The sequence below is a fragment of the Leiobunum rupestre genome, chromosome 10, assembly GCF_980474605.1.
Source record: "Leiobunum rupestre chromosome 10, qqLeiRupe1.1.hap1, whole genome shotgun sequence".
NCBI classification, from domain to species: Eukaryota; Metazoa; Arthropoda; class Arachnida; order Opiliones; family Sclerosomatidae; genus Leiobunum; species Leiobunum rupestre.
The window spans coordinates 48,218,911-48,239,035 of NC_143393.1; the positions used below are offsets into that span (position 1 = coordinate 48,218,911).

Genomic DNA, 20,125 nt, shown 5'->3' on the forward strand with positions numbered 1-20,125 from the left:
ACGCGTTCGCACAGACACACAGACACACGACATACAGACACGATGATTGTAAAACCCCTCCTAGGGGACTTTGTCCCCTCGGAGAGGTAAAAATTACGGGATGTGTACTATAATATCAATATTTTGATTAATTATTGATGATTATTATTATTAATATAATCATAAGTAACATAATACTATAGTATGTTACTTATGATATAATACCGGTTCGTGAATCGTAAACTATAGCACGAGGGCCCGACTGACTAAATATGCGATGATTTTTAAATGAAGCAGACGCTTCAAATCAGCCAATTAAAAAGGGTGTGCGGTATAGATTCGTATTATGGTTGGTTTTTGGTGGTTTTTTGGAATATCGGTTTGGGCCAAAGACTATACTGTATATACGCTTCGCTAAATAGACTGGCGTGTTCAATAGCTCAGCTTGCATACGATAGCAGACGCTGGTAAAAAATTTCCCCGCGCTTCAGAGTGCTACTAGTGGCGCCTCTAACGGCTGGTCAAAGGCTTCTCCCGTGTTTCGAAAGTGTTAACAATTTTTTTGTATCTAGACGCCTGTCTAGTAAGCGAAGCGTATATAAAGTCTTTGGTTTGGGCACGGACATTCAATATACAGGACGAGTCACTGAAATGAAAACGTCGCCGCGAAACGTCCCACGTCTCAGCGGATACTTTCCGCGCAAGGAGAGTCGATGTAAACAAACCGTGACGTCACTATTTTGAAAGCACGTGTAAAAGTCGTCTGCTTTGCTCGCTTTGCCTTATCTCTTTGGAAGCAAACAAATGAAGATATATTAATTTTAAAATAAATTATCCTAATAATAAATTAATAAAGAAAAGATTATTACCCGGCGAAGAAAATAATTTTAAAGGAGAGGAACGAATGTTAAAGAATGTAAAGAGATCGCTCATTTTCTAACAAATCCAGGAGAAACCATTCCTACTATCACCAAATGTGTGTTATTGTGGAGCATTCATACTCAAACTAATTTAAAACCAAATTACACAACAATCTCTTATAAATGGTTTATTGTATCACCACCATGCCTTATATTCATCTGTTTCTACCTGGCGATCCATTCTTTACCTAAATGATTTTTTAGGTTTTGAAAATGGTACAAAAAAACGTTTTCCTTGCTCTTCATAAAAAGTGAGTCATTTTTACAGCTCCCATTAACACATCTTTTAGTTTTTCCCATTGTTAAACGTATCTGGGATTAACTTATCAACAAAATAATGCAACATTTTCTAAACAATAGTAAAAGGCTAAAGCTCGCCTAAATAACACTCGGCTCCGCCATTTTGTTTGTCTACATCGTTTCTCCTTTTAACAGAGAAATTTTATTTCAGTACTGCCAGATAGTGGGACAAGTAAGGCGAGAATAAAAAACATGGGCGACTCCATTCAGTGACTCGTCCTGTATATTGAATGTCCGTGGTTTGGGCGTATCAGTACCGATTTAATATGGGCAAAATTGTTATTCATTGGAAAATAATCTGAAACAGTGCCCTAACATTAATATATATTTAAAAGCCAAGTTACAACGTGGTTGATATTGTTCGGTATTACTAATCTTTATAATTTTTTCGAATTTTATTTAATTTTAATAACCCTCTATCTATATCTATATTAATTAACTGTTGTAAAACATATTAGTTGTGTAGAAGCTCGAATTTTTGTACCAAACGTTGTTCTTTTACTTGTATACCTTTTTACCACCGGCCACGCACGAGCAATTCTTGCTCATGTGGGATACCCTAAAATATTGTTAACTATTTGTATTTACTAAGAGTATCAATAAATTGAAAAAAAAATGAAATATAGGTTTCATATCAGTAAAATCGGATTAAAGTCCATAGCATTGGCTATGTAAAGATTTAAACTGGTTAAATCGTGATTAATTTTTTAATCATGATCACTATAGACACTTTATTTAAATATGTGAAGTCTTACCATGCAGATGGCGTCAGCAGCCTAAAACGTAGAAATTCTACATTTTCTTAAATAAGTGCCAAGCCTAGTTTTTAACAAGTGAACTTAAATCTATAAAATGAAATATTTAGAGAACATTAGTAAATAATTTATTTATTTGTTTTAAATATATCATAAAATATACACATATATTTGAAACGAGTTAGTATCAAATCCACTCTGGTAATAATCATTTTTCTCAAAAAAAGATAATTTCTTATATTTTACAATTCTTGTACTAGCCATGTATAAACTAAATAAATACAGGCTAATTTCTAATAACTTAAAATTATCATTTTTTACGTTTCTACTTTATACAATTAATTTATTTACAAATTGACTAAGTAAATGAAATGTTTACTTGACGACGCGATTCAAAAAAATATAAATTCAAACAAAACAATTAACGCAGCGTATTTTCAATTTGTTTTTAAAATTTGGCAGTTTTTGGTTTTGAAAGAGATCGAAATTATTACACTGTACAACCTAGGAGCAACAAACACACAAGGAGAATGCAGCTAGCCTGTAAACACGCTAATGCAGTGTTGTGTACAACTTTCATTTAACGAGCCTTTACGCTGAACGTTTTATGGGCGGTGGGGGGAAGATAATTTCCGTATTTTCCCCTTCGGACGGCGGTAGGCGCTAAAGCGTCTAACCAATGAAAACTGTACACAAGAAAATGCACGACTTTTTACGGGTTGCGTTCTCCTTGTGCGGAGTGCCGTGTTTGTTGCTCCTAGGTACAACGTCCTTTAAATTTCCTTAAAAGAAAAACGTAAAGAGGTTTTCAAATATCGCATTTTTTTGGCTTTCATTTATCTACCAAAAAGTGGAAGACGCAAAAGTGAGATGTACGCTTTAGATTGTTGACAATGTGACTAGACGTTGTTCGTCAAAACATCTGAAGAGGGCGCTACATTCGCTTATAGTTGAAAAGGTTATTTTTCGAAATCACGTAACGGAAGAAACGATTAAAATTTTTCCAACGTGGTATACGCCTTTCGACAAATCAATAATTCTTCTTTGGTAAGTTACAGTAGTGACGTACAGCAGTGAGCACTGACACATTCTAACAATACGCTCTTTTTTCTATTCAAGCCTTTGTTAATGCGCCACTCTACTCGACGTTTCCTCTATAACAATGAATGAAAATTGCAACCTGCCCTTCAGCCGTCATTTTTCAGGATGTTTATACATAAGTTTAAAGGGAGTATAAAGTGTTTTGAAAATTGGGGTTAGATAATTGTGAGTGGCAGTAACTTCATTTCAAATCCCGAAATCACACTCAGTCAAATCTGCACTCCGGTATACAACGATGGGAGTTTAGTGAGACAATTCTTCATCATCTTGGCCACTAAGCTCGAAGAAACTTCCTTCGGGAAAGACGCGCGCGTCTAAATTTCAAAAAAGGGTAGTAGGAATAGTGTCTCCTACAGAAGTTTCACCCTATACGTCAAAAAACAGCGCTTCTATCGGCAAGAATGTCAATTTCGTTGCTCCACCATCAAACATCCTACTATATACTCCCTTTAACTCGTTTAATTTTTAGCGATTGTTTTAAAAATGTTCCGTGGATGAGATGTGTCGTAGAAAATATTTACAAACGCGGTTGAAGGTTTTGCCGTGGCTCTTCAAACGGTGATGCCTTGTAATTGTCCGTCCGCCATCAACCTTTCGTTGAGCACGCACAACTGTTTCAGGAAGCCCTCGTTGGGGATTATCTCCCGATTGGAGCGGACGATGCGCGTCGCTTGCTGAGCGCTCAAGTGGCACTTGATCATCAAGTAGGCCAACACCAGGGTGGCCGAACGGCTGATTCCTTCTCGGCAATGAACCAACACTTTGCCTGCAAGCAAGATAAACAAAAAAATTCTTTAATAATAATATATTAACAAGGATATTTATTTTAAAAAACAACTGAGTCATAAACAAATAATTGTAAAATAATTAAATAAATAAAATATTTGGGAGCAACGCGTCTATTGTGAGCAACGCGTCTATTGTGAGCAACGCGTCTATTGTGAGCAACGCGTCTATTGCGGAGCAAGGCGTCTATTGCGGAGCAACGCGTCTATTGCGGAGCAACGCGTCTATTGCGGAGCAACGCGTCTATTGCGGAGCAACGCGTCTATTGCGGAGCAACGCGTCTATTGCGGAGCAACGCGTCTATTGCGGAGCAACGCGTCTATTGCGGAGCAACGCGTCTATTGCGGAGCAACGCGTCTATTGCGGAGCAACGTTTTAATAACAAATTTATTTGGAATTCCCATTGGCAGAACGTAATGGACAAGTTAAGCCACAACATTCACGTGTTGTCGAGAAGTGGCTTTAACTGTCTCTTGTAGCTTTGAATTTGGGAGTATATAGTTTACAACGCGATACTATCTTCGGCTACCTTTCTTGCCAAGAAGAAAAAATCCTGTACTATTTTTAAGAAAGGGTTAATATACAAATGTGCCTTCTTTTTTGGCTTTGGTTACGATTGAAGGATACCTCTGCAACACGCGGCTATGGCGTAACAGTCCCTGTTGATCACTTTTTTGGCTAGTTAAATTAACGCGCGCAGATTGCGCAATCCGTTAAATCTCAACGAAACAAATCTATTTATGTAATAGGCGGGTTGACAGAAATAACAGCCATGCCAAAGATAATTTCTTTGCGAGTCCCTTAAACGTTTACCATAAGTTTATAATTATTTTCCACGAAAGTGTCTCAGTTTCCCAAAATTTTATCGTCTCAACATAGTCCTACTCATCACAGACCACCTACCCCCCGAAAAAAAGCTGTCTCAAAAGTCGATGCGACTTTTTCTTTATGTTCAGCAAACCGAAAATAGCGCGTGAAAATTCTTTATTTTACGAAATGAAAATGAAAATGTCGTGTGCGAGCTACAATACAATTTTTACTATCGCGCGTGCTCATCTTTGTACCTTCAAAACTGCCTCTACTTGCCGTGAGATGGCGCGCTCTTAAAAAAGCCGCATCACATAAGAATATTTTATTTACTACCAGCGATACATGTCCCTCTTGGGGTAGGTGGTCTGTGCTCTTATCTAGTACAAATAAATACATTCTTGTCTATACATTAGTTTCTTTTTTTCTCGCTAAGTGAGTTTATCTTTTTGGATATGACGTCAATTACACGTCACTCCATGCGCAGCTATCAGTAATTATTATTTCAATTATAAGCTTATACTTTTTGGTTTTATTATTTTAAATAACTTAATCCCGTGCAAAGAAACGACTACGGCGAACGCATATTACGTGTAGAACGTGCTATCCAATGCGCTATATCTAAGAGTAATTTTTCTACTTTTTTGTACGTTCTTAATCTCGATAACATATATAAATATTCTTTAAAAATTCTTTTGGCAAATTCACTCATGATAAGGTCTGATATACAGAGTGTTGCAATTGATCTAGCGTAACTTTAAATTATAAATAATAAAATTTTCAGACTTCATTATTGTGATTCAGGATAGAATTTAACTTTCCAATTTGAATATTTATAAAAAACCCAATTTTAATCATTTCAATACAGAATAGGCTTTTAAATTGGTTAAATTTCGCGGGTGCCCCTTACAATTGTCACATTGGCCACTTTTAGAAGAAAAAATTAAATATTTTTTTGTCTCTGTAATAAGATTTTTCTCTTTAAATTAAAATGACAAATATGTTTTTAAAAATAAAGAACTATCTCTCTGTAAAGAGTGAAAACTAATTTTTCAAAAATAAGACTTATCTACGAAGTGGACGAAAATACTTTTACCAAAAATTAAGATTGTCCATCTCCGAAATGGGTAAAAACAATTTTTAATTAAGATTGATATCTCCGAAATGGGTATAAAATAAATTTCCTACTTCACTTTTAATGTATCTTAAAATAAATTCCAGAACCTGCCATTTGAAATCTAAGATTAGAATGTTCTGATGATCGGCGCAAACAGCGTCACCCAGTATTTTGTTATTTAACCGTCCGTATCGTGAAGGTCAGGTTGGAAGTTTTTGGAAAGCGACTGAGGTTTTCTCGCGTTCCAATCGCGAAAGGTGGCTATTTTTATCAATTTAAAATTTGGTCCTTTCGCTTTCATTGCCAGGAATCTCTCGTGGATGACTCGTGTTTGTTGCCACCCGCTTTGGACCGATCACAAACCACGCTTTTAATTACCGTCAAGTTTTTACGACACGTGACGGAGATACGCGTGAAAGAAATGACAATGAAAATTCGTGCCAATCAGGTCTATTCATAGTTTTAACTTGGCTAACTGGCCCAAGTTATGCCATGGCAATAGAAAGTTCTATAAACTCTTAGACAAAACTACCGAATCCTTCGCAAAGACTAACCAATATAAGGGGATATTCGAAATTGGGTACGTATTCCGCCAATCCCCTTAATTAAGGGGGGGGGGGGGAAGACTACAGTGGCCATTCGCGCTATTTCAAGCTAAACTCTTTTAATTTTGTATTTTAACTTATAAAATTAATATTTAAGTGTAGAACAGCCTCTTGTTTAGTGCTTAAAATAATTTTGACAATTTTAAATTTAAAAGTAATTAAGTTATTACGTTTTAATTCGAACCCCCGGAGCTAAACAGGTTGGGCTAGTGCCCAAACTACCCTTTAGTTAGGACCTTATATCTCGTTAACTATTAATATTATAATTATAAAAATTATTTTAAGCACTAGAAGAAGGTTCAGCCTAATAAGAAAAATATAATTCAATGATGTAACTGTTAAAACAGAAACGTTCAGCTTGAACGAAGAAGAAGCTTTTACTGTATTCTTCCCCCTTAAATCCGCCATTCTAGCAGAAATTGTAGCTGTGGGGATTTTGAAAATTCCTCCCATGTTTCTACTATCATCCTACAGGTTTCTGCTCGCGTAGTTTTTTCCTTTGAAATCTGAAAGTTCCAAGGTTCTTTCCATATTTTAAATATGTAACTATGAGTGCGAAACCCTACTCATTTTTGGTTAATCTTTCTCTAACAAACCATTTCGTGAAATAACGATATCTCAATGTTTTGTTATTATTCCATTTATAGTGTTATATTTTGAAATATACTTCTTCCACCTTTGCTATATACTGAAGTCTGTTATCACGGCTACAAGTTTGTACGCCGATTACGGGGAATGACCAGCGTCTTGATACAAAGCTATTTCAGTAGGACTTGCGAATTTAATCATGTTATGGTTTAAATACTTCAGCTTATGTTCAGTTCTTTTAAGGTGGTATTTTGAAAATTGCCAGACAAAACGTTTGAGATTTTTCTATACATCAAAAAAAAACCGACACGAAGAGAGTGTACTTCAATCTATACCAATATCTATGTTATCTCCTGGTTGAACAAGCGTCTCAAATGGACATAGGCATCGGATTAATGGATTTCATCTCATGGGTGCCACCATAGTTTATAAAACCGGTCTTTTTGGTACATCAAGAAAGACCACAATAATTTTTGCGTGGCCCTATTTGGATTTCACCCCAGGGGTAGTTGCCATCCTTGCCCCACCCCTGCTAGCATTTTACCATGACGTGATTGTTAGGCGAAACAAATGAGCATTACTTTTTACAAAAAAACTACTACTTAGAATTTTTTGGTTGTCTAAGCACATTAAAGACTGCTTTTCACTACGATAAAAATGCTGTGATGCAAAGAAATTAGACCTAAAGGATGGTTTTCATTATGGCAAAACTGCCACGATTGTGAGTATCGACGCAAAAAATCCCCGTTAGGCCTAATACAATATTTTAACGTAGGCGATTTTTCCTCAGTCAAAACCACGTTTTAAGCCAAAACACCGAGATGACGAGCGTGAACGCCAAACAAAGGTAAGGATTTTAAACGTTGACAACTTGACGCTCGTCATTGCTACGTTTGTTGCCCTGATGAATACGATCCTAATGAAAGAAGAATTCCGATGAGGTGATAATTACCTCCGTTCTGCAGTGCTTTGTCGATGAAGTTGGCGGCGTCTTCGAAGAAAGGGTCGAGTCTGAATCCGGAAACGTCGATGGCTTCGACGCCGAAGAAGATGATCTTCGAGTCTCTGTAGAAAGCGGGCGACGTGTTGATGAGGCACAGTTTCCGGTCTTTGCCGTGCGCCGCATTCAGCACGTGCGTGATGCCCAGACGCTTTAACAATCCTGTGCACAACGCCGTCGTTCTAAATAAGAGAAACTGAGTTTACATTCGTTCCACTTGTGTTCTTTCAGAAATTAAAAGAGGCTTAAGCCTCGTCTACACCGACGAGACACCTAACCTGCAACAACTAAGGATAATCTACTAACTTCACTCTTTTTGTTGTCAGAAATAACGAATACTAGGTTATATTGATGGCGATAAATACGGTTCAGGAAAATATACATGCTTAAACGGGCGTGGTTTACAGTCGAGATTTTCACTCGCGTCACCAATTATTTCGAAAATACGCGAAAAGTCTTACATTCGACAAAGTTTAAAAGGTCACGGAATCATTTTAAAATTTATACAAGATTTGACTTCCAACCGAGATCAAAACGCGATGGTATTGGTAAATCTACGGGAAAATCTAAATCGATTATATTGAACCCCATTTTTTAATTTTATCCTGTTATATGATTTGAGATATCTGATCTAGGTTTGAATATGTGAACACCAAAACACGGCAACGTACCCATCTCCAATGAAGATGCCCGGATAAACCTCGTTGTAAGGGTCAATTGGGAGGGTGTAGTAGCCGCCTGAGGGTTCCGTGATGATGGCCGTTAAGTCTTCCGGGGTACAGGACATTTGAGGTCGAGCTCTCCACCAGCCAGACATTTTGGATTCTTGCTAGAAAAGATACACCTGAAAATAAAATAACCGACTTTTAGAATAGTCAAAACCATTACATACGAGGTAGTTCATGTCAAGTTGGTAAGAATTATCCCGAAAATATGTAGATTTCATTCGTTCTAGCCAACTTGACTATATATGTAAGGGGAAATAACGAATGGTTTATCTGGGATTTTCGTAGAAATTCCTTTGAAATAGTTTACAACAATAATTCAAGATGAACGAGCTTTTAAAACATTCACTTGGAAAATAACGATTTAAAAGAAACAAATGATCTAGCTCATAAAGGGGTTATATTATTTTTGGTCGCATTTGCACGATAGATAGCACCGTAGTAAAGCTTGGAATCGATTTTTCTACGATGAAACGACACTCGAATACTCCGATCTTGATCAACTCCTGGTTGTACTTACAAGGAGACATCCCGAAGTGTAACCCACTGATTTGGTTCACACTCGGGGGATTGGTAGACCTTCATGTAACCTGACAACACAAAATATTAAATTTTCCCTTTGAAAATAGCATGGGATTTTGACCTCACATTGATCAAAAGTTGATCAGTTTTGATGTTTTTTTTTTGTAAATTTTTATCTATTTTTTCTATTTTTGGCTTTTTCGAAATTTTGAAATTTGTTAAAATTTTTCACAGGGGGTCCTAGGAATGGGTCAGAATGCCATGTTATTTTCAATGGGAAAATTTCCATTTGTTGTTGTCAAAAACATTTTTCGTTGCCATGAAAAAACGGTTGCCCATTGAAAAAATTCCATTTAGGATTTTTCAAGTTACGTGAAGGTCTACCAATCCCCGAGTTTGAACCAAATCGGTGGGTTACACTTCGGGGTGTCTCCTTGTTAGTACCGCGTTAACAGTTTCAACGTAACAATTTACAGATTCTAAAGCTCCTAATTTGTTAAATCATTTTCTTTCACTAAACCACGATCGAGCTGGTGTTACGATATTTTTTCCAACGCGAAAATTGAAAACACCTAAAATATGTTTATTAAATCGACGATAATTTTATTATTAGTATTTCCAAATAATGTAATCACAATTTATAGCGCGTCATTGGCTTGATATATCGTGGGATGAAAAAGAAATCTTCCTTTCCGCGATCACGTTTCATGGTCAGATAATAGAGATAGAATAAGCGCATACACTAGAACGTGTGGTGGTAACGCGATGACAACGTTTGTTTCCTAGCAATTTCCTTAAAGGGAGTATGAACTTTTGTATTTATGGTGGATCAACGAATTTGACATTTCTACCTCCAGGCTCAACAGAAGCTAGAAGTGATTGACGCTGCAAAACGCCAGTTCCACCCCAGCGCCGGATTAAGGACTAGGTCTACTAGGCTCTGGCCTATGGCCCCCGCCACTGATGAAAGCAATGGATTTTTCACTAATTCGGCTTAAGATAAAAACATATCAGGCCTGTTGCTTTATTATTTTAACAATCATTATTCTCGTGACATAAGCTCAGCTTCGTAACACGCGAGCTTTTCCTACATAGACCCCCCACCAAAATCTGCCTAGGGCCCCCGTCTTCAGTAAATCCGGTATTGTTCCACTCACTATATCTATATTCGCCAATCGCCATTATCCATCACCTAACACCGCGTACTTCTGCTAGAGTTAGAGCTTTCTTCAGTTCTTTATTAAGAGGCCAAAAGATTTGAACATATATTAAATATGTATGCATGAGTATGACACCTTACTCATTTATCGTTCACATTTTTAAAATACCAAGGTATACAGTGAAATAACCAATTATCGCATTGTTTAGATGAATATTGCATTTGAAATATTGGTACATTTTGTAATATACTAACTTACCCTAACTAATTACAAAAAAATCTACCATCTGTCTGTATTGGTACATTTAGAAATAAAAAAAATCGACCATCTGTCTGGCGACTGAGATAATGCCAAATTAAAAAAGGAAAAACAAACACTAGCTACTAGGAAACAACTACAGTAGCAGTGTTGACCAGTTATGGTTTTGGCGCGTAACAAAGTCGATTGGGATTCTTTCACGAGAAAGCCGAACACAAAATAACCCTAATAATCATTTCATCTAAGCGTCTCCTGTCCGCGTAGCTTAGCCTCAATTTCTCCCAGTGACACGCAGTGGCGGCCATAAAGATATCCGTGCAGGCCGTACAATTCGTACGTTAATGTGGTAATTGGAGATGATGCGAGTGGAAGTCAGTCGTATTCTGTTACCAGGCTGGAACTGGTTGTGACCGGGTTTGGGAGGTTCGTATCAATTATTAACGAGAGATCTAATCGGAAAACTGAGTTCAGACTTAGGTCATCACTATAAATGCAAATCGAATCAAATCCGGATCCATAATTTTTCATACATCTACGTTTTACAGTCTATCCAATGTTAAGTTAAAAATGTTACTAGATTGGGCTAGTAGCAATTGTTTTTTATGAAAATTTTTATATTTTAATTGATGTGTCTTAAATTATTGTATAATTATTTTTTCTCAAAACTTAATCATTCGTTTTGCTCAAAACTATAAAATTTAACTAATTTGGGAATTGATTATTTTTTATTATTTTATTTAATGTTTTCAATAATTTAATTTAATCGTTTTTAATCATTTAATTTAATGTTTTTAATCAATTAATTTAATGTTTTTAATCATTTAATTGATGTTTTTAATCATTTAATTTAATGTTTTTAATCATTTAACATAATATTTTTAATTATTTAATTTAATGTTTATTTAAGTGTATTTTTACAATAATAGATCGAATTTATTTAATTTCATGTTTATTTAGGTGTATTTTTGCATTACTAGATCTAATTTATATAATTTAATGTTTATTTAGGTGTATTTTTGCATTACCAGATCAAATTTATTTAATTTAATGTTTTTTAGGTGATTTTTTGCATTATTAGATCTAATTTATTTAATTAAAGTACTTATTTTAATTATTAAAAAAAGCGGAATTTATAGACTATAGGGAGCTAACAGTATTATACAAATTAAACCCACAATGGCGGCCACAGCCAAAATACAGAGTGTGGGTTCCCTATATCCTCAAAGAACCAAAGAACGGCGTTTACGGTTTACATTTAAATTAGCTCTTTTGGATTTCCTAAAACTAACGAAATATGCCGAAATCATCTTCAACGTTTCAATTTCTGCGCTACCGGCAGTAGAATTTTAAAGAATTTAAAAGTTAATTTTACCATTTAAATTTAAATTTTACAATTATGTACAGTTTACAAATTTATTCTATCAGCTTAAAGCAAAAAAGTCAAAAATTTCCCCGTATAAAAATGGGAATTTGAAATGAACCAAATTTCTCAAAAAACTTCATGCACCTTTTAAAATACTATTTTTATCAACGAAAATTATTATTCTTGGAAGGTGGTGAATTGCGAAACACAGGCTGACAAACGTGCCTCTTGGTTGAAGAGTTAGGAGTAGTATTGACACAGTTTCGCGAGTTAGTCGACCCAGACCCAGATAATTGGTCGTTTGTGCAACCGCGAAACATAAAGCAGCCAAGTTAAAATTAACGCTGACATTGGATTTGAGACCGCAGTAGTAACGCTTATATTCAGGAAGGCTGCAAACAGTATTAATCTTCTCTGGCAACATGTCACGGCGAGGGCACGAATTTTTTTATCTTGGATATAATAATGTTTGCATATAAGTAAGATTATTGAAAATATACTATATTTTTTAGCTACTAAAATAATCAAAAAAATTCTAAACTTTTCAATTAATTAATATTAAAACATTATTATAGTAATTACTCTCAGCTATAATCAGAAGTTTATAATGAACTTTCACATAAGTATTATATTATTATATATTACTACATATTTCAAAATATTACTACTAACCGGCCACCTGTTAAACGGCATTAAAAGTCGCTCGATGACTTGGGCCTAAGGTGATGCCTTGGGTATTACCATAGCGACCGCGAAAGCATCACGAGGAGCCACCATATTGAAAACGACTTAAGCTACGCCACCTACGGCTGTTAACGATATTACTAAAACCGGTGTAAAATAAGTATTGCGTTGCTTATTAATGGCGCAAGGGGCCCAGCTAACAGTATACGTGATAACTTCGCGCATGCATATGCATTGTTTCGCGTTAGAGGAATACTAAGCGTTAGAGAACCCATATTATTAGAAGAGTTTAGCTTGACACACAATAAATTTATTTAGTATTGTTTAGTTAGCGACTTGCACAAAATTACTAGTTAGACAAACAATAAAGACAACGATGTTTACAAGTGCACAACAAATGGTTTTATTTAAAACCATTTGTTGTGCATTTTTTAAACATCTTTGTCTTTATTCCTCGTCTAACTAGTAAGAAATTTATTAGTTAACACATTATCTATTATACTTTCGCAAGAATGTATTTATTTATACTTAAGAAGAATGACTATGTGGTTAACGGTAATAGTTAGTGTAGGGAGCATGAAGGACTTGCCACCACCCTCCTACGCATTGTAACTCGGACATCTGTTTAAAGGCATTAAAAGTTGCTAGATGACTTGGGCCTAAGGTGGTGCCTTGAGTATTAGCCTAACTGATTATTATTATTATTATTATTATTATTATTATTATTAGAAGCTTTTTAGAGTTTCTCCCGCAATCCACCTCAAGCTCTAACAGTAAGCTCCTCCCCTTAAACTTCAATCAAATCGGCTCGATATCACATTGGTTCCCTAAAAATGAGGTCTTCCGACGCCATTGAAGAGCACGCCGGTGATGATTTTCTCCCCCTACTAGTGCCAGGGGTAAATTAGACCCCGATGCTCGCGGATCTTATAAATAAATATAGATTCTTGATTGAAATGGAATCATACGAGAGTCTGAATTTAGCGACGAAGTTGTCACTCGAAGGAACTCTTCGGAACCCAAGTTGGAATTTCTCATTTTTTATTTCTCCTTTTTTTGCGGCGTAAAAATATCAGAAGCCCCCAACACCATAGTTTCCAAAAATTCCTGAAATATTTTGGCATCATCCCATACTTTTTCTTCTCTTCTATAATTCTCGGGCGGTTATTTTTTCGGTTTCGAAAAAGAAACTAAAAACTCCATTGGAGCAAACTAAATAACACCGACTGGCGTCTTTTCGTAGGACGAAGAACCTTTCGAAAATTTCCAACTGAGAATGTCTCACCCCTTCGAATATTTCTTCGTTTTTATTGACAATAGCGAGGTTACGCGTTGTAACCCGGCCACCTGTTTAAAGGCATTAAATGTCGCTCAATGACCTGGGCCTAATGCCTTGGGTATTAGCCTAGCTGATTATTATTTATTATTTATATTATTTATATACAGTAAAACGTGCAGTTAGCATAAACGGATGTGACGTCGGTACCAATAACCGATATCGATTAGCCTTATGATATCGGTTATAATAATAAGCTAGACTAATACCCAAGGCACATTTAACCCCAAGTCATTTAGTGACTTTTAATGCTTTTAAATCATTAGACGGGGTAAAATTTCGTAGGAGGGTAGTAACAAGCCCTTCGTGACCCGCGAGCCAACATCCTCCTACACTCACTAGTACCGTTAGCCTCCACAAGTTTTTATAGAATGCTGAAAACTTTTTAACCAGTGGGGGGAGACCCTCCAAACTCTATTTGCGGATGGGATTGTTCCGAGTGACCACCCTGCTGTGATCGAACCCGGTAACTCTTTAAATAACTGGTATCGATTTAACCTCAAAATCGGTATCAGTGCCAGAATAGTTTAAATTTATATTTCGGCCAATTCGACTTAATTTCTCGAAATTTTGTGGTTTAAAGTGGAATTTCTAGGAAATAGACCAGCCTACCATGGATTAAATAAGTAGCTACTTATTTAATACATGAGCCTACCCTGGAAAACGTGAAGAAGGAACTTGTACACAAGGAAAGCGAAGTCTACACTCTGGGTTCAGCTATCTAATAACTACGTAATAAAATCATTACTTTATTGAAGTTGAAACGTTTTCCGTACATATTGCGTTGCTCAATCTCTCTAGAAAATTGAGTTGTTTCTATTCGGTGCTTGCTCGTAACGTCGTAACTAAGCCTCATCAACAGCCACCATGTCAATAGGTGTAAACCATTCGCTGAAACAAATTGTCGAACCATTCTAACACAAACTATTCGCTCGGTAGAACCGGTTTTCGGACCTTTCGGAACTGTTCAATCAATACCTGCTTTCAAGTAGGTAACACCAATAAATAAATTCGTCTGCAATAGCTTTTTAGACTAGTCAATAAGTGCTTTTAGTAAGGAATTTCAGACTATTCGTACAACAAGTTCTGAACTGTCCAGGACGTTTTGATAACGTCATAGTTCAGTCCGAATCAGTTCTTTGAACGGTTCCGAACTAACAAATAGTTTTCACCTATTATTTCACATCACAGATCACGAGGCCAAACACTACACGATACTATTTGGCAACTAATCACGTAAGGACCATGGGCGTCTTAAGGCTATGGCCAATATAAACCTGTTACCACGGCAGCGAAAATACGCTACACCCACGAGCAACATACGAATTGCGTAAGCTAATTATACCGGCAATTATGTAGCTACACCGTCAAAATTGAAAAGATTCTGGGGCCTTTCAAAAGAAAAGTATGATCCACAAATCTCACATTTTTGCCATTGCGGATGATTTTCGTAGAATTATAAGTTGTACGCCATTATAGATAAGTTTAAAACATCTTTAAGACCTTCTGAACATTTATTTGATGTAATATAAAGTATATAATATGAAATGTACGAGAGTAGTATGCATCTCGGTCATATAATTTTAGTGTTAAGAATCAAGTTTCACTTCAAATTAACCATGTTGGAAGAGCGCGAATTAACGAAAGAATTGGGGACAAAAAAATAAATTACAAATTAGGCGGAATATTTAATTAAAATTAAACTATAAAGATAAATTTACATAAATTCAATTTAATTTACGAAATTTAAAATTACAAATTACGCTACACCAATTAAGAACAACTATATAGTGTGGATTTTGAATATTTTCTATCGAAAAAACATTTAAATCACATATCTTTATTTCAATTGATTTTTAATTTTAATTGTTTTGGTTATATTAATTTTTAAGCATTTAATTCCCTTTTCTTGACAAATTTATAATAATTTACATGCAGTTATCTAAATTTTAAATTATTCCTAATTAAATTTAATTACTACTGGCAATTTAGTTTTTTTACGTCTTCATAAATACATTGAAGCATAATAGGGGATTTAAATCATGTTATTTAATAATTTATTTTAAACCGAATGAAAGACAACCCTGGATATATCGCAAAGTTTGTAATTAATATTTACAAACACACGGACAATAAAAATCAACAAGAAATATTCAACTTACCGGCAATTCGCAAAAAGGAAATTAAAAGCCAAAATATGGAACGCAAAATGGGTTATTGACACTTAACAGTTTTGCCGTAGACACTGTCTTACTCCGAATTATGAGTCGTCTATTCTCGTATCAATACTGAACCGACTGCTCTTTCTTAGCGTTCTAACGGTTTTAAAAGACTGCGCGAGTTGTATCTGGTGGTTGGTGTTTTCACTGAGCTTTATCTTCGAGCGATGACTAACGTCAGTGACGCTCTAGGCATGACGGGGGAAGCCAACGCGAGAGGGGGGCACTAGCTCTGGAACGTGAGCAATTTGACTTTTATCAATGCCCTGGCTCGTTTCTTCCCTGCGCAGTCTAATTATAGCCAAACCACGAATCGGCCTTGGGAGGCAGAGAGAGAAGAACTTCTGGTGTTTCGTCATGACTTATATTAGACCCATATTCAATATTAAAAACGCCCAAATTCGTGTTTTTAACTATGAAATCGGTGTTGGGCACGACTCTTTTTAGAGCGGTGTTGGTTAGAAAATGAGCGAGTGAATGAGTCGAACTATTGACGATCAACTTTATTTAGCTATGTAGAAGCAAAGATAATATAAACATCGTACCCTAGATTCGAAATAACTGCCTCGCGCGCGCGTAGTCAATAGCGTTTACCCACTTCCAGCCGGAACTCCGAACAAATTAGCTCCATAGTTACCATGGTAACCAACAGCGCGTCGTCAAAGTTGGCCATGATAGGACTATGGTAGCGACCGATAGAGGACGACTTTTCAGAGGTCACGTGCCGGATTTGGGTAAACGCTTCGTTAGAAAACCGTCAATCAGAAAGCTCTCAGAATTCGAATCTATATTATCTTTGGTAGAAGTGTGTGTAAAATATTTGTGTACATTAAAGTGAGTAAAAAGTGTTTGTAAAATTGAGGGTAATATTTGGGGTGACAGTGTCACTTAACCAAATCTGCCATATTACGATAGACGTTTTCCAAAAGGTTTAAGCAGCGAGTAGTTTAACAGAATCTCCTTTGAGCGATTCATTTCGGTCATTAAGATCGGAAGAACGTCTTTGAATTTTACATAAAGCAGTAGTAATTGAGGCCTCCTACCGATTATTCACTCTTTAAGTCAACGCTCCTAGATGTAAAAAACGTCAAATTAGTTGATCCACTCTATTTAATACTCCCTTCAAATAATTATAACGCGTCTTCTGCTCCCCATGTCCCGCAAGCTTAAAAGAGACGACGTTATGGCGGAGGAGAAGTAAGCAGTGTTCCGAGGTGGAAAATGCCAGGTGGACAATAGTGTGGAAAATAGTGGAAAATTCCGGCTTGAACAAAAGTGAATTTAGTGGCTAATCTGCCCAAAAGTGGCCAATAAATATTTTTACCACATAAAATTATAAAATAATAATAAAAAAAATATTTTAACACAGAAATTCCAAATTTGGGCTACTTAAGGCAAATATATAAGCATATGAATGGTCAAATTCTAATTAACACTAGAACTGAATAGTCTGTTAATTTTTTTGGAACAATTAATTTTTAACATTCTAAGTTCAGTGAAAACCATAGATATAAGAAATGTATATAAAGGTCTAGATAAATTTCGGGGCGTCTAAGCCTAACATAAAATACGGAATTGACACCTAGCAGACGCCGAGGAAGGCACGTGACCAAGAGCGCGAGCTCTCTTAGCATTTTAGTACTAAGTGCTTGACCTTTCCGCAGGCCGTAGTCTTTAGACACCATCTGTTGGTGACTTTTAGTATAATTTTAAAGCAGGAGACAATGGCTCTCGCGACGATAGCACGAGCTTTCTTACCGATAGATAGCGCCTTATAAGGATAGCCTGCAGAAATTACGCGTTTCTGCTAGCTGTCACCTTCGTATTGACTCCCTTTGAAATATTTTATCTTGACCTTTATATACGTTTCATATATCTATGGTGAAAACTAAGACAATTTTACAATAAACTTCTTAAAACTTTAATTCCGATAACTTTTTTAAGCTTTGAAATGCAATTTTTCATTATTTTCCACTTTTGGCCAATTTTCCACTATTTGCCACTGGCCTGGACTTATCTTCAAAGAGGTGGTTTTTTCGGAACACTGGAAGCGAGTCTTCATAAGATAGAGGGAAGAAATTTTCGAAATCGATCTAAAATATCGTAAACCAAATTAGTTTTTGTTCCTCACAGAGAAACGATCAAGTAGACCATTTTGGATTGCTAGACAACGATCTCTCAACTTTCGTATCGGATACTTTTTGGAATTTTATAATATAGTAATAATATTGTTTTTGAGTCAGACAGTTTAACAAATTTTCTACTCTGAAAATTTTTCAAATTTTCGAGTCTTACAATTTTAGATATTGTTCGAACTGATCAATGAAAAAATTAATCCTCATCAATTAAAATATTTCCGAGCCCGATAATTTAACAAATTTTCGGCCACAATAATTTAAGATTGAAAACCATTTGAGTTGGAGATGTAATTAATTTATGTATGTTAAAACACCGTGGCATAAAAGTCAGTTACTGACTTCGCCAGTTGTAAAAAAGTGTTGAAATGCTTTTTCTTATGGAATAAATTATTATTATTATTATTATTAACAGCGGAATACCTGTACGAAAAGTTATCGCGAGCAGCGTGTGAGATGAGCGATAATGTCGTGAAAATGCCCACCTCACACGGTCAAAAAAATCCAGAGGCCCGAACGCGTGATCGACGTAATACCTCGCACGAGTGAATCATGATTTTTCCGGTTTTTTTTTGTTAGAAAATTAATCATTGCTTTCCAATGTACGCCACCAAAAAACCAGACGCGAAAATGTGCTAGATTGAATCGGATTGGTCGTTACGATAAAGGTGACGTAACCAGATACGGCGAATCTCTCGGAAAATCGTGTTGCCATGCAGTCTAGCCCAATACCGGTTGAGACATTGAGTAATTAACAGACAGTCTAAGGCAATTTGTGGGTTCTCGAATTTCAAATTTCTAATAGCTACTAAACGGATTTACATAGCATGTGGTAGATTATATCGTAATTTTCCTTTCCGTTTATTTTTTTATGCATGCAGTGTTTTGCAAAATTGTGGCCAGTAATCAGGCCCGTATCCAGGATTTTCCTGTTGAGGGGGCCGAGCAAATTCCTAAGGGACAACATTAAAAATCATTTTATTTCCAAAGAACTATGAGGCTAAGTCTACTTTAAAATGAGTTTACAGGTCCACACGGGCCACACTGGCGTTTGGCATTGGAACACGTGGTTTAAATCAATATAAATTAAGTTTTTATAAAACTTAAATCGAAGTTGAATTTCCAATCACCTAAGTTTGGTCTTTATTTAGTTGTGTTTTTACCACAAGTGTATCCATACCTGGGCTTACAATGACTTGATTATTCTCATGCGAGGCGATAGCGAAACTAAAATGGTGTATTATTGGGCGTTATTCCTATTTCCCTCAAGCGGCGGTTTTCGGAAGCTTTCGTGTGGAACCTTGTGAAGCAGACGCTTTTCTAAGAGGGTGGTCATGCATTTTTCGTTCTAAATTATTTATTTTGCATTGAAAACGTATGGCTGCACGTTTTTCCAGCAACTTATTAACAGGGTTGCCATACATTTTCGGTGTGGTATAAACAATTTTGCAACCCTGTTAAAATATCGTCTGCGTCAGCATGTTCCACACGAAAACTTCCGAAAACCACCGTTTGAGGGAAATAGGAATAACACCAACTAAGAACATTCTATTATTCTGAACCATAGAACTTCACTAGCTACACGGAGGAATTAGAGTTAATAAGCCGCAGTTAGTATACTTGGGTAAAAATGAATAAACGACCACACCGTACAATAGCTTATAGACTACAGTACTACGGGAAATTAACCTTAGTTAGTATAGTTCAATCAATATTTGTACTTGATTACGTGCCATATTATTGTTTCGGTTACAGCTAAAACTTT

At 36.0% G+C, this 20,125-nt stretch overlaps 1 protein-coding gene across 2 annotated transcripts; it reads right to left on the reverse strand.

Annotated features, from left to right (window-relative positions):
• Positions 1-2,174: 2,174 nt before the first annotated feature.
• On the reverse strand, positions 2,175-16,366 carry LOC149926088 (dual specificity protein phosphatase 3-like). 2 transcript variants are annotated; one of them, XM_090161124.1, is made up of 4 exons: positions 9,121-9,362; positions 8,630-8,802; positions 7,911-8,140; positions 2,175-3,821 (listed from the first exon to the last, which is right to left on the reverse strand). In XM_090161124.1, the coding sequence occupies exons 2-4, from the start codon at positions 8,773-8,775 to the stop codon at positions 3,607-3,609; spliced, it is 591 nt and encodes a 196-aa protein (XP_090017250.1). In that variant the 5' UTR covers positions 8,776-8,802; positions 9,121-9,362; the 3' UTR covers positions 2,175-3,606. The 2 variants fall into 2 exon arrangements, with proteins under 2 accessions (XP_090017250.1, XP_090017249.1); XM_090161123.1 differs by lacking the exon at positions 9,121-9,362 and adding an exon at positions 16,169-16,366 and having other exon boundaries at positions 2,176-3,821.
• Positions 16,367-20,125: the final 3,759 nt, after the last annotated feature.

Excerpts from the sequence above, each read along its gene's own strand:
- LOC149926088 (XM_090161124.1), bottom strand. The coding sequence starts at position 8,775 with ATGTCTGGCTGGTGGAGAGCTCGACCTCAAATGTCCTGTACCCCGGAA. Across the intron at positions 8,141-8,629 it reads GGCATCTTCATTGGAGATGG|AACGACGGCGTTGTGCACAG; the intron begins GTACGTTGCCGT and ends TCTCTTATTTAG. Across the intron at positions 3,822-7,910 it reads CAAAGCACTGCAGAACGGAG|GCAAAGTGTTGGTTCATTGC; the intron begins GTAATTATCACC and ends TCTTGCTTGCAG.